The sequence below is a fragment of the Engystomops pustulosus genome, chromosome 3 (assembly GCF_040894005.1).
Source record: "Engystomops pustulosus chromosome 3, aEngPut4.maternal, whole genome shotgun sequence".
NCBI classification, from domain to species: domain Eukaryota; kingdom Metazoa; phylum Chordata; class Amphibia; order Anura; family Leptodactylidae; genus Engystomops; species Engystomops pustulosus.
In genome coordinates this window covers 155,309,316-155,321,841 of record NC_092413.1, presented here as the reverse complement: position 1 = coordinate 155,321,841, position 12,526 = coordinate 155,309,316, and the positions used below count along the sequence as shown (strand labels likewise).

The window sequence follows — 12,526 nt, the reverse complement described above, 5'->3', positions numbered from 1 at the left end:
ACTTACACTAGCAAAGTTTATGTAAAGCAGTGACCCCCGTGCAGGAGGGCCTTCCTGTACCCCTCCATGAAAACTACTCCCATAGCAGTGCTTGGAGTGTTTATAATGGAGGGAGCGCATATAAAGTAATGATCAATGTCAATACACCATGTCATATTTTAGTATTTTTACCATCATATGCACATGGAATATTGTCTCTAGATTATTATTCATTAGTTCATAATACGGTATATGTGGAGTTTGGAACATTTCCATGAAAAGTGATATTTTTGGGTATCTACTTGTGTCTTTTCATAGCACCGGTCATTTACACCAGATAGAGGAGGCTGGTATACATAGGCACATCACACTTGTCAAGTAATTTGCAAAAGCATTTACTTTAGACTTCACAAATACCTTATAATTTGTGGTATAGTGTGCTGGTGCAGGTGGTACAATGGCATCACACAGTTTATTTTTCATTTCTGGGGGCTACGTATATATTTACTCATTACTGTGAGGGGGGTGGGCAATATATATTCATAACTAGCCACGTTTACTTTATTTAAAAACAATTGTGGGGAGGGTCCTCACCAGCTTACACCCAGGGGCCTTCACCATCCTTAATCCGACCCTATGTACGCCGTATGTTGGAGAAGAAGTTATGAATAGGCCATGAAGGGAGAGTGACTAGTGACCTAACTTTATCTGCCTCTACAAAGATGAAAATAAAATTATTTAGCTGGAATACCACACCAGACAATAGATCTGACTAATTGGACCCATTTTTGTTCCTAAAATGTTTTAAGCACAATAGCTCAGAAGTTATAAAACAAATAAATGTTTATATACATTCATATTGTTCATACTGGATTCAGCACTTCTGGTTCAAAGAAATACATGCATTAACATCTCTTAAAATAAGAAGTGCCAAGTTTGCAGCATTGGCATTGCTTTGGGGCACTAGGACAGACATTGATGTTAAAGAGAATGAGTGCATCTTCAGGCGTATACCACAGCACCAATGTATTGTATCAGCTTCATGACAGCCCTTCAACAACAATAATCAGAAATCAGGTCTATGAAAATGGAAACCACAGGAGCTTCATCATTTATTTTTTTTTGCTTGCTTACAAAGCACAAGGATACGTTGCATTGTTGTAAGGAATTTCTCCCAAGTATACAAAGTTTTCAAAATGTAAACCACATACACTCACATTCTCATTCATAACACACAATACAGAGTATCCAACCCCAAAACAGACAGCTAGTAAGTGCATGACAGTAGCAGATCTGCTCCAACATGACAGCTTTCTTGATATAGCCATTTCCGATACAGTAAACAAGAGAGCTGCTCATTTTCACTGCATCCAGATTTTAAAGGAAATCTACCACTGCAGAAAAGCAAAAATCTTGACACACTGGGATGACCTTAAAAATAAACAACTTCTATAAAGCAGGTCGGAGCGTGGGGATGCGATCTTTGGCACTCCTGGCTGCTAATTATTTATGCCCCCGTGTGCCGTCACCTCCCTCTCCAACATGGGAGAGAAAGGTAGCAAGGGTGTGAATTCTAGAATGTCAAGATTAAAGACAAGCACCGGCATCGGGATGTAGAGGAGTACAGGAGAGTATGTGTAGCTTAATTTTTTGTTTTGTTTTTCTGCAGAGGTAGATTTGTTTGAACCAAGCAAACAAGGGGGGGGGGGGAGAGAAAATATTCCTTCATATGCCTGCAATACATAGAGGCCCAAATTTATATAAAAAAAAAAAACACAAACGGTGCAAACTGCAGTTTGCCTATGGAGGATGCGCCATATCCATGACCTGTGGCGCCCATTCTTCATTAACCCCTTAAGGACGCAGGGTTTTCTCTCTTGTTTCTCGCTCTCCACCTTCAAAAATCCATAACTGTTTTATTTTTCCGTGTACAAAACAGTTTGAGGGCTTATTTTGTGCATAACAAATTTTACTTTCCCGTGATGTTATTTATTATAACATGCCGTGTACTGGGAAGCAGGAAAAAAAATTCCAAATGTGGAAAAAATTGAAAAAAAACCCAAAACGCATGGGCTATTGTGGGCTCAGGTTTTACGACTTTCACTCTGCGCTCCAAATAACACCTCTACTTTATTCTTTGGTTCGGTACGATCGCGGTGATACCAGATTTATACAGGTTTTATTGCGTTTTAATACATTTTCAGAAATTAAATGAATGTGTGCGAAAAAGGAAAAAAATTGCCATCTTATGACGCTAATCACTTTTTCATACTTTGGTGTACGGAGCTGTGTGAGGTGTAATTTTTTGCGAAATGAGCCGATGTTTTCATTGCTACCATTTTTAGGACTGTGCGACATTTTGATTACTTAGTCGCATTTCGGACATTTGGGCGCCGTTTTCCATCTCCGGTTTTTATATTTTGATAGATCGGGTATTTTGGGACGTGGCGATACCTAATACAGGCAGTCCCCGGGTTACATACAAGATAGGGACTGTAGGTTTGTTCTTAAGTTGAATTTGTATGTAAGTCGAAACTGTATATTTTATCATTGTAGTTCCCGACAATTTTTTTTTTTTGCCCCAGTGACAATTGGAGTTTCAAATTTTTTTGCTGTAATAGGTCCAAGAATTATCAATAAAGCTTAATTGCAGACAATTTTAAGCTGATTATTGCAATCTGGGACTATTTTTAAGCATCCAGAGAGCTTCACCAGAGGTCACAGTGGGCAGAGGGGTCCGTCTGTAACTATGGGTTGTCTGTAAGTCGGGTGTCCTTAAGTAGGGGACCGCCTGTATGTTCATGATTTTTACTGTTTATTATATTTTATATCAGTTCTAGGGAAAGGGGGGGGCAATTTGAATTTTTAATATTTTATTTATTTTTTACTTTTTACATTAACCCTAGATGGTCAGCTCGTTCCTACCATATACTGCAATACTACTGTATTGCAGTATATGGAGTTTTTGCATGTCATTCATGCCAGTGGCTCATTGTAACAAATATGCAGAAACCATTCAGCCTCGGGTCTGACGAAGGCCCGAGGCTGTCATGGCAACCACCGCAATGCTTTCAGTGCCGGCGGCGGTGGCAAAGTGGAAGTTAACACCCGCGATGGGTGCAAGCACAGACCGCAGGTGTTAGTGATGGGTCTTCGCTGCAATATGCATAGACCATTCATAGCTCTGGGGTGGATATATCTGTAGCAGAGCGTGAAGGGGTTTATCTGCACTGCACTGCTCTAACAGAGTGCACCAACTTTATGCACCTTTTACATAGGTCGTACAACAGTTCTGTCTGCATGATAAATTTGTCGCAAGGCCCGACTGTGCATCAGTACGCCCCTTTAGTGCAGAATTTTGTGCCGCGACGGGTAAAGTATATCCGCAACAAATGTGTCGCAGACACTTATAAATACATGTGCAACTTTAGTCAAAAAAAGTGGCAAATCCACTCCAGACATTAACACCTTATGTGCCACATTTATAAAGTGGTCTTAGGCCCAGTTCAGGCCACTTAGCCTTAAAGTGGTTTTCCCATTAAAAAAAATGTACGACACAGGTCTGTATTTGCAGGCACTTTAAAATCATGAAGATTCTGTAAAATCCTTCATATTTGTATACTTCACTTTCTAGTTACCATGTTGTGCATCATTCCAGAATGAAAGTGCCAAAAGCAATGATACCACAAGAACGAAACTAGAGTTCTGACAAGCATAAGACTAAATGTCATTGACTGTCCTAACAAGGAAGAAGGAATGACCCACATATGTTTTCACTCTGGCATAGCCAAAAGCAGGAACCTCTGTGCATCACAATTGTGATAATGAATAATAATCAACTACAGCAAAAAGCACATGGATTTTTGTTTTACATGAAAAAAAATCTGCATGCCAACATTTTAATGGGTTTTCAGCCCCAAAAAACAAGTAGTAGTATTGATCGAAATTACATCCAACTGCAAAAAAAAATGCTTTATAGCTTCGTGTGCGGCACCCAAGGAGCTTTTTCAGATCAACATTTTTCACGTCACATGCCATACACGATTTTGACACACAGCATTTGGATACAGTGTATTCCATGTAGTTTGTTGCCTGTGTTTTTTTTTTATCCAAGGACCAGGATCCAAAATAAATTGCATCATGCACCATTTTTTCTATGACTCATGTCCATGGACATCAATAGAAGTCATTGGGATTTCCAAAATTGAACAAAAACGCACCTTATCCACCAACACAAAACCAATTTTTACTGATGTGAAATGGAGGTGTTAGTCTGAAAGAACCCCAAAACAGGTTCTAATGATTGAACTATAACACAAAGGATTAAGTAACTTAACTGTCATGACTGGGGATTTTTGGAGAGTTTTCATGATCTCACATTTAATATTTTGCATTTTGGGATAGTTTTTTGTCTACCCCTAAATGAGTGGTTGAGATAATGTTATTTGGTTTTGTTTTCTGATCATAAATGTGTTGCTGAAGAGAGGGTGGGGGGGGGGGGGTGACATCAGATGAACCTTCAACCTTGTAAGAGGACATTCAAGGCTACCTGAAGGCACCCATTGACTGAAGGATTGAACATGGCTATATTGCTCAGACGTTCAAAAAAAACATGCCATATCCAACTATAGTTAAAAAACCATTTGCACCCATTAAATGAGATGTTCTCATTTACCAGATGACATTAATCATAAGACAAAAAAACACTTTAATGCTGACCATATAACAGCAACCAAATTCTGAGCACGTTGTAATAAGCACAGTGATGGGAAACAGTCTATCACGATTACAGAGCCATGTCAGTCACCACCAATTGTTTCTGACAAAGTCACAAAGCATTGAAAAACCTCCACATCAACCCAGGTTGTCATATCATACTAACATAATTACTAAATACATCTCTCAATAAAAGAGAAATGGTAAATACAAGTCCACAACATAACAATGTACACTACACATAAACACACTGACACATATAACAGTAAAACAGGAAAGTGCTTTAGATCACAGATCCAGGGAAATGAATGCTGTAGAATGTAGTGAAGGGGTGAAATGGATACTTACTTTACATCCAAACATTAAAGAAATTGTACTGTTGTTACATGCCACCTTACAATGGCAAAGCATTGGAGAAAAACATTCCAAGTTTTTGATGTTGGATGAAAATTTTTCAGAGCCAGCACATCTTAGTCTCTCGTTTTGCAAAAGTCCAGGAAAAGATCTTTGAAAATGTTTGTTCACCGGATTCGACATTTACACAAACAAGGCTATAACACAGTGGACAATAAGAACAACTTTTCCTTCTTCCACACAAAACAAATCCTAAAAAAAAAGAGTGCAGGAAGAGTCCTTAGGTAGCAACTACGCAAATCTCCAGAGCCACTTCATGAGAAAGAATAAGGATGTGTGATCCACTGGCTGCAGTTTTCACATTATCAAACATCTTCTGAACAACAAGCAGAGCAGTCGCTGGAGCACTGGAAGCTTGTGGCTGCTCTGAAGGAGGAGCAACCATCTACAACACTACAGGAATAACATAGGGAACTGTGAGTGCAGCACATGTCAGATACACTACTATATTTAAAGGGAACCCGTCACGCACATCTAGCCCCCCCCCCCCCCAAAACCAAAAAGGTGCTTACTGAATTGAGTCGCTAAGAGGATTCAGTATCTCCTGTGAATTATAAAACAGACCCCCATTTTCCTTCTCTGCATTGTAATCCTGTAATTGAGGTCAGCCGGGTGTTCCAGAATTGTCCCTACTCAGGTTGTAGGACCCCCTTCCTCCTCTGTCTGCTTTCAAGAAGCCATTGCACATAGCATTCATGCCTTATTGCGTGCCGCAGCTTAGCAGGAGGTGTGTGCAGGAGGCCTGCATGAAGAGAGTTTACCAGAGGAAGGGGACGCTGCAGCCTGACTCAAGTCAACTCAGGAACACCCGACTGACTCAATTCACAGGAGAACAGAGACCTGGCTGTCATAAGACCCTTCCAATCCAGACCATTTACCTCCTTAGATCCCACGGTCAATGCTGGGTCCGCTGGATCTATGGACCTGGTGAGGGAGAGGGACCCCTCCTGTCAGCCGATGTGAGTGCATAGGGTGACGTTACTAATGCACTGCAATACATGGGTATGAACAGGTGATCAGATGATTCATGTGGACCTGTTCATGTGCAATAAAATAAAAAATAATTAAAAGGAAAAACGTATCAAAATGTCCCAAAAGCCCTAACACAAAAAAAATAAATAAAAAAGGAACATATTAGTTATCACCGCGTCTCAAAATTCCCAATCTATAAAAAAATATAAAAACAGTTATTCCTGTTGGTGAACTTTGCAACAGAAAATGCACCCAAATACAGTCCCAAAGCAATGAAAACGTCAGCCCATCCAAGAAAAAAAAAAAATTGCACCTTAACCAGCTCTAGTACCGTGGCCAAGTGGTTAGCATTACAGCCTTGCAGAACTGGGGTCCTGGGCTCAATCCCCAAGGTCATCTGCAAAGAGTTTGTATGTTCTCTCCGTGTTTGCGTGGGTTTCCTCCTACACTCCAAAACATACTGGCAGGTTAATTAGATTGTGCGCCCCATGGGGACAGGGACCAACATGGCAAAGCTCTGTGTAGCGCTGAGTAATCTGTGTGCGCTATATAAATAAAGGAATTATTATTATTCATACTGACGCAAATAATAAATTCGAAATATAATTTGGAGCGTACAGTGAAAGACGTAAAAACAGAACCCACAAGAAAATGGTGCAAAATGCGTCTTTTTGTCAATTTTACTGCAATTTGCATTGAGACAAAAACGCTTAACCCATGATCACATGTTAACTAAATGCGAGTGCAATCTTACCACAAAATGCAATTGCAGGTGGAGCCTTAGGATTACAGGTGTCATAACACCTGACCTGAAAACTATTCCATCACAACCTACCCTACAAAAGCTCAATGGCGTGCTCCTTCCCTTCTGCGCCTGGCGATGTGCCCAGGCAGCAGGTTGCATCCACATGTGGGGTGTCTTCGTACAGCACAATACATTCGTGGATGCATTTTCTACTTTCATTCAGCTTAAAGGAAACCTACCACTTGAAATGGCAGGTTTAAGAAGAAAACACCGAGTACCAGCTCAGGGTGAGCTGGTGCCGGAGCTTATTTTCGTTAGTGTTTTAAACCGCTGTATCGCGGTTTAAAACACTTTTTAAACTTTATAGCCGGCGCAGCGAGGTACGCGCTCGGCGCTTAACATGCGCGCGGCTCTCCTTCACTTCTTATGTGGTCGCGCGAATGGTAAGCTGGTGCTCGGTGTTTTCTTCTTAAACCTGCCATTTCGAGTGGTAGGTTTCCTTTAAGTGGGTAACTTTTAGATGAACTTTTAAATGAACGTTTTAATTTTTAAATTCTAAACCTTCATTTTGTTTGAATTTCTGTAAAAAGGGTTAACAAGCTTCCTATGTGCTGTTCTGAATATTTTTAGGGGTGAAGTTAATAGAACTGGGGTGATAGGTGGTGGGTATCTATAAACAGTACTTCCAAAATCCCTGTAGAAATAAAATGATCCCTAAAAGGTCCTTGTAGCATTGTAATAAAATGAAAAGGACACTTATAAAATTACGCCAACACAAAGAGATGTTAGCAACTAATTTAGGTAGCAAGACTAACTATACGTTTCAAAAATAAAACATTTTTGAATATGAATAATTTTCTCAACATTTTTACCCAATTCACCTTTTTTCATGCAAAATCTAACTGCCGTATATAATATAGAGTATAAGTCGATTCAAGGATAAGCCGAGGTATCTAATTTTACCACAGAAAAAAAAAGAACAGAAAATGTATTGACTCGAGTAGAGTATAAGCAGATTGGGGCTTTTTTTTTCAGCTTATACTCGAGTATATACGGTAACCAAGATTTCCCACTAACTGGAAGTAAATGTTACGAAAAAACATTTTCTAAACCCCCTGGGTAAGTTAAAGCGTTCTAAAGTTATTGCCAGATAAAGTGACACAAGACAATTCAGACATTTAGGACGATAAAGTATTATGCCTTTAAAACAACAAAGTTAACTTTCGAAAGTCCTAACGCTTTAATTTAACATCTGGCAAGCATGTTAGGGATTGTATTTTGGAGTTAAGAGTTGTATTATCCAATATTTATTTTTTGTGCTAAAAATATCAATATATACTTGAGTATAAGCAGAGTTTTTCAGCACTTTTTTTTACTAGTATATAAAGCCATTAAACTTAGTATTTACCTCTGCGCAGCAGCGCGGGTAGAGACTGGTCCATACACTCTGCCCTACACACAGCAGTGTCGCCACCTAATGACATTATTGTGTTTGTGGGTAGAGCACAGGGACCGGTCTTTACCACCGCTGCTACACAATAACCCAGAGAAAGGAGCAGCTGTGGGGAGCACAAATAGGAAATACCAAATTCAATTATTTATATTACGAGGGGGCCGTGTATTGGGGGCTGCTGCAGGGCAGTGAATGAGTAGGAAGAGGCAGCGACTAACGCATTTCCCACCTTTGGCTTATACTCGAGTCCTACACTCGAAAACAGGTGTTTGATTTTTCTTTTTGTGGTCGACTTTCGTACTACATCAACCCTTTCCTGCAGGGAAATGGAATGAAACTGCCATCACCTCTAGATATTTTTTTTATGCAATTCACCCAATAATAATTAAAAAAAAAAAAAAAAGTGATTGTGATATCAAGAGAGGTTTATTTGGACTTGTCAATTACAGGATAATGTTTTAGTAGGAAGTATATTGGTGTATATTTTTAAACAGTGTCTCACCATGACGTGACAGAGCCTGACAATCAAACTGTGAAGGAGGTTCAATTTCTGCCCACCTTGCGATGTGGCCATCCAGCTCCTATGGAGATTGAAGGGGTGAGGAGCGTACAATCCTTCTATACCCACCCGGCAAAAATGGGGGGCAAACTTTCCCCAATTTGAGATCCGTTTTGACACATCTGTGGCCTAACTTTCTGCCCATTAGACTCTGACTCAGTCTAAAATGCTTCCATTGAAGGCAGAACAAAAGGCTACAATCAAACCGCCATTGCCACAGTGAATTGTTTTTTCTGGTGGTGGCACAGGGAGCCCCCTTCCCTCCGACTTCTTAGCTGCCACAATTACCCTTGATCGAGCAGGCAAAACGGAGAAAACTCTTTTCATGACGTGTTAGGGCCCCAATGCACACCACTGGACAGAGGTCGCACTCCTCCCAGCATTTTTGAAGACTATTTTTCACAGAGGTGTACACACAGAGTGGGTTAAAAACAGATTGTCCGTCCATTTCCATAAATAGCCTGTAAGTTATGGTGGATGGCCGACAGGGAATTTATTTATACAGAAAATGTAAGGAATATGCCCTTAGCTTTTATTTTATTATATAATAGTGTTATTAGTAACATTACACCATCCACTTCTACAGAATAGGAGAAAAGCGCATGTCCAACACCAGAGACCCCAACAAACCACAGGATGGGGGACCACAGGTTCTCCAGGCTCACAACATACCAGATGGGTATGTAGGTGGTATAAGTACCCTTGGATTGGCTTACAGGCAGTCCCCGGGTTACATACAAGATAGGGTCTGGAGGTTTGTTCTTAAGTTGAATTTGTATGTAAGTCGAAACTGTATATTTTATAATGGAAGTTCTAGACAATTTTTTTTCTTTTGCCCCAGTGACAATTGGAGTTTCAAAATTTTTGGTGTAATTGGACCAAGAATTATCAATAAAGCTTCATTACAGACATCTTACAGCTGATCATTGCAGTCTGGGACTATAGTAAAGCATCCAGAGAGCTTTATCAGAGGTCACATGGGGCAGAGGGGTCCGTCTGTAACTATGGGTTGTCTGTAAGTCGGGTGTCCTTAAGTAGGGGACCGCCTGTACAGGATAGCTGATATCCAGAATTCCTGCGGGGTACATTTTTAATTGAATTTTGAGCAGCACTAGGGGACTCGCCCATATAATCAGGTGATCACATTTATAAAACATTGCAATAACTCTGAAGTGCAATTTATTCTGTTGGTTTCAGGCCTCATGCATAGGCCATGTGATTTTTTTTATATATATTTTTGATGCACAATGTGGTGAGGTTTTGTTTTGCCATTTCTAGAATCAAGGCAACTGTCAGAGCGGCAGATTACAGTATTTGGAACAGCTTTCTCACTGCAGGTACAAAGGGCCCATAGTAAATGGATTGTATTCAAACAGTGAGTTGTCTCAACTACTACTGCTCATGGATGAGTCGATAGAGGGATCTAATTGTACCCGCTAAAAAGTGACACGCTCCTCAAAAGTTGTATCATGGCTGACAACGAAACAGGAATAGGGGTCTGCACAAACAAAAACTTAAAGGGATTTACCTTTGTCTTACCTGTGTCTCCACAATTCACAGGCTCATGTTGATCCTATAGAGCTCATCTGATATTGGGGAAAAAAAAACAAAAACACATGGATGTTGTCCATGGGCCTCACTCCCCTTATCACTATTGTGACACCTCTGCCGGAAATTGCCGCTCTTTCAGGATCAAGTGCAGCCCTTCCTAAGTGCTCTGAGCGTTACAATACCGGGGATATGTACCACAGACTGGGAGAGGACAAAACTCTAAATATTGGACAATGGCTGCGGTTCGGCAAATAATGGTGGTTTATAGGGTCACCAGCTACACAGGCATTAAGGATGGGTATAGATAGATATTTCTGGGTCTGCCTTACACCTTGCGCACCAAAGAGATTGCTTTCAGGCTTATAAAGTAGGAAGGCTAATAAGTGGATCTTGAATATCTTTTAGCTATTCCAAACAAAGGTTACCAGCCATTCCCTAATTACTGTACATCACAACCATCTCCCTTTACAAGGTTCATCATTTTGTTCTTGCTTAATGCTAGTATTTAAGATGCAGTGGAAGAGGAATATTGTGAAGGACATCAGAGTGAGAAATTATTATATTATTGTTGTAGTGATCTGTATGGACGTATAATGGTTTCCTTATACACCTTCTTTATGCCGTCTATGGCTGCATAGTCCCGCAATACCACAATGACTGAGCTCTGAAAAACAACCCTTCTACACCTAGGAGACACAAAGTAACTACAGCCTTGTGTACAAATATACTTTCCACAGTGATAAGGACACCTTTAATTTTGTTGTTGGACATTAATGGCTCATCCATGTCTAAAAATTATTTCCCGGGAGATTAAATGAAATCTCAATAAACAAATAAATATTTACAATGTCTATACACAAAGTGACTGCTGAGGCTCTGCCTCTTATCTATAAGACGTATCACAGGGAAACTCTAAGGCCCCTTTCACACTTTTTTTTGACGCACAGAACTTGCATTGCACTCTGACCCATTGTAACCAATGGGTCTTTTCAGACTTGCATTTTTTTTCACGCAGACGGGCGGTTTTTTTAACGCACGTTTAAATCTCGACATGCTCTACTTTTGCAAGTCACGCGCGTGAAAACCGCACCATACAAGTCTATGGAGATGCATCAAAAACGTATTGCACTCTAAGACAAATGCAAGTGCAATGCGTTTTTCAAACATCAATTGCCATAGAAAAGATAGAGTTCAGGCCATTTCACGCGCATTTTCTGCGCGTGAAAAAACGCATTGAAATTGCATTGCAATTGCATCAAAAACGCGACACTGAACAAACTGACTGAAAACTGATTGCACTCTGATGCAAAATGTGCGTTTTTCACTGACCAAACACTGATCGCACCCTGATCAAACCCTGACGTGTGGAAGGGGCCTAAGACAGTTTTGATGAATAATCTGTCTGTTTCCCAAAGAAACCAATCAGCACAGCTTTCACATTGCTTTTATTCCTCAAGCTGTTGTAGCAGAGATTTGATTTGTTACTTACTAGCAGTGGCGTAACAACCACCGTAGCAGCCGTAGCGGTTGCTACGGGGCCCGTGAGGTTAAAGGGGCCCGGGGATGCACGGACTCCGTGTGTCCCTGTAGTGTCGTTGTCTGCCATATTGTGCCCCCGGGCCCCTACCTCTGTGTCCACTCGTAAACCCACCCCCTCCCTCTGTGAGCCGCACGCCCACCCTCCCCATGGTACAGGTGACCGCCCCCCGGCACAGGTGACCTCCCGCCCATCCCACTGCATGCTGGAGCCGGCCGCTGACAGAGCGGACGGATGCCCCACCTCCCCACTCTACAGCCCACCCCCGCGGCAAAACAAGCAGTCGTCCTACTAACAAACCCCCCCACCCCGGTGCCTGAACAAGCGCCCGCCCGAAACACCCCCCCGCGCGCGGCCGAACAAGCTGCCGCCCGACTCCCCCCCCAATCTTACACCCCCCTCCCCACCCCCGCGGCCCAGCATTCAAAGGCCCCCCGCGGCCAGCATGCAGCAGAACATGCACCCGCCTGACTACCCCAGAGTGTATCCCAATCCCCCAACCCCACCTCCCATGGGCGAACAAGCGCCCATCCGATCACCCACCTACCCGCCAGAACACCCACCTGAAGCCACGGCCTGGTGGTCAGCAATACAGCCCCA

The 12,526-nt window shown here is 41.6% G+C and overlaps 1 protein-coding gene across 19 annotated transcripts in view; it reads right to left on the bottom strand.

Annotated features, from left to right (window-relative positions):
- DLG1 (discs large MAGUK scaffold protein 1) overlaps positions 1 to 12,526 on the bottom strand; it is a 127,281-nt gene that overhangs the window by 86,009 nt on the left and 28,746 nt on the right. For 2 of the 19 annotated variants that reach the window (XM_072142668.1, XM_072142675.1), the window contains exon 1: positions 5,044 to 5,276. The exons of the other annotated variants lie outside the window; for them this stretch is intronic. In XM_072142668.1, coding sequence (XP_071998769.1) covers positions 5,044 to 5,232 — 189 coding nt within the window. In that variant the 5' untranslated portion in view covers positions 5,233 to 5,276. Of the gene's footprint in view, positions 1 to 5,043; positions 5,277 to 12,526 lie in introns of those variants that run through there. 19 annotated transcript variants of the gene reach the window in all.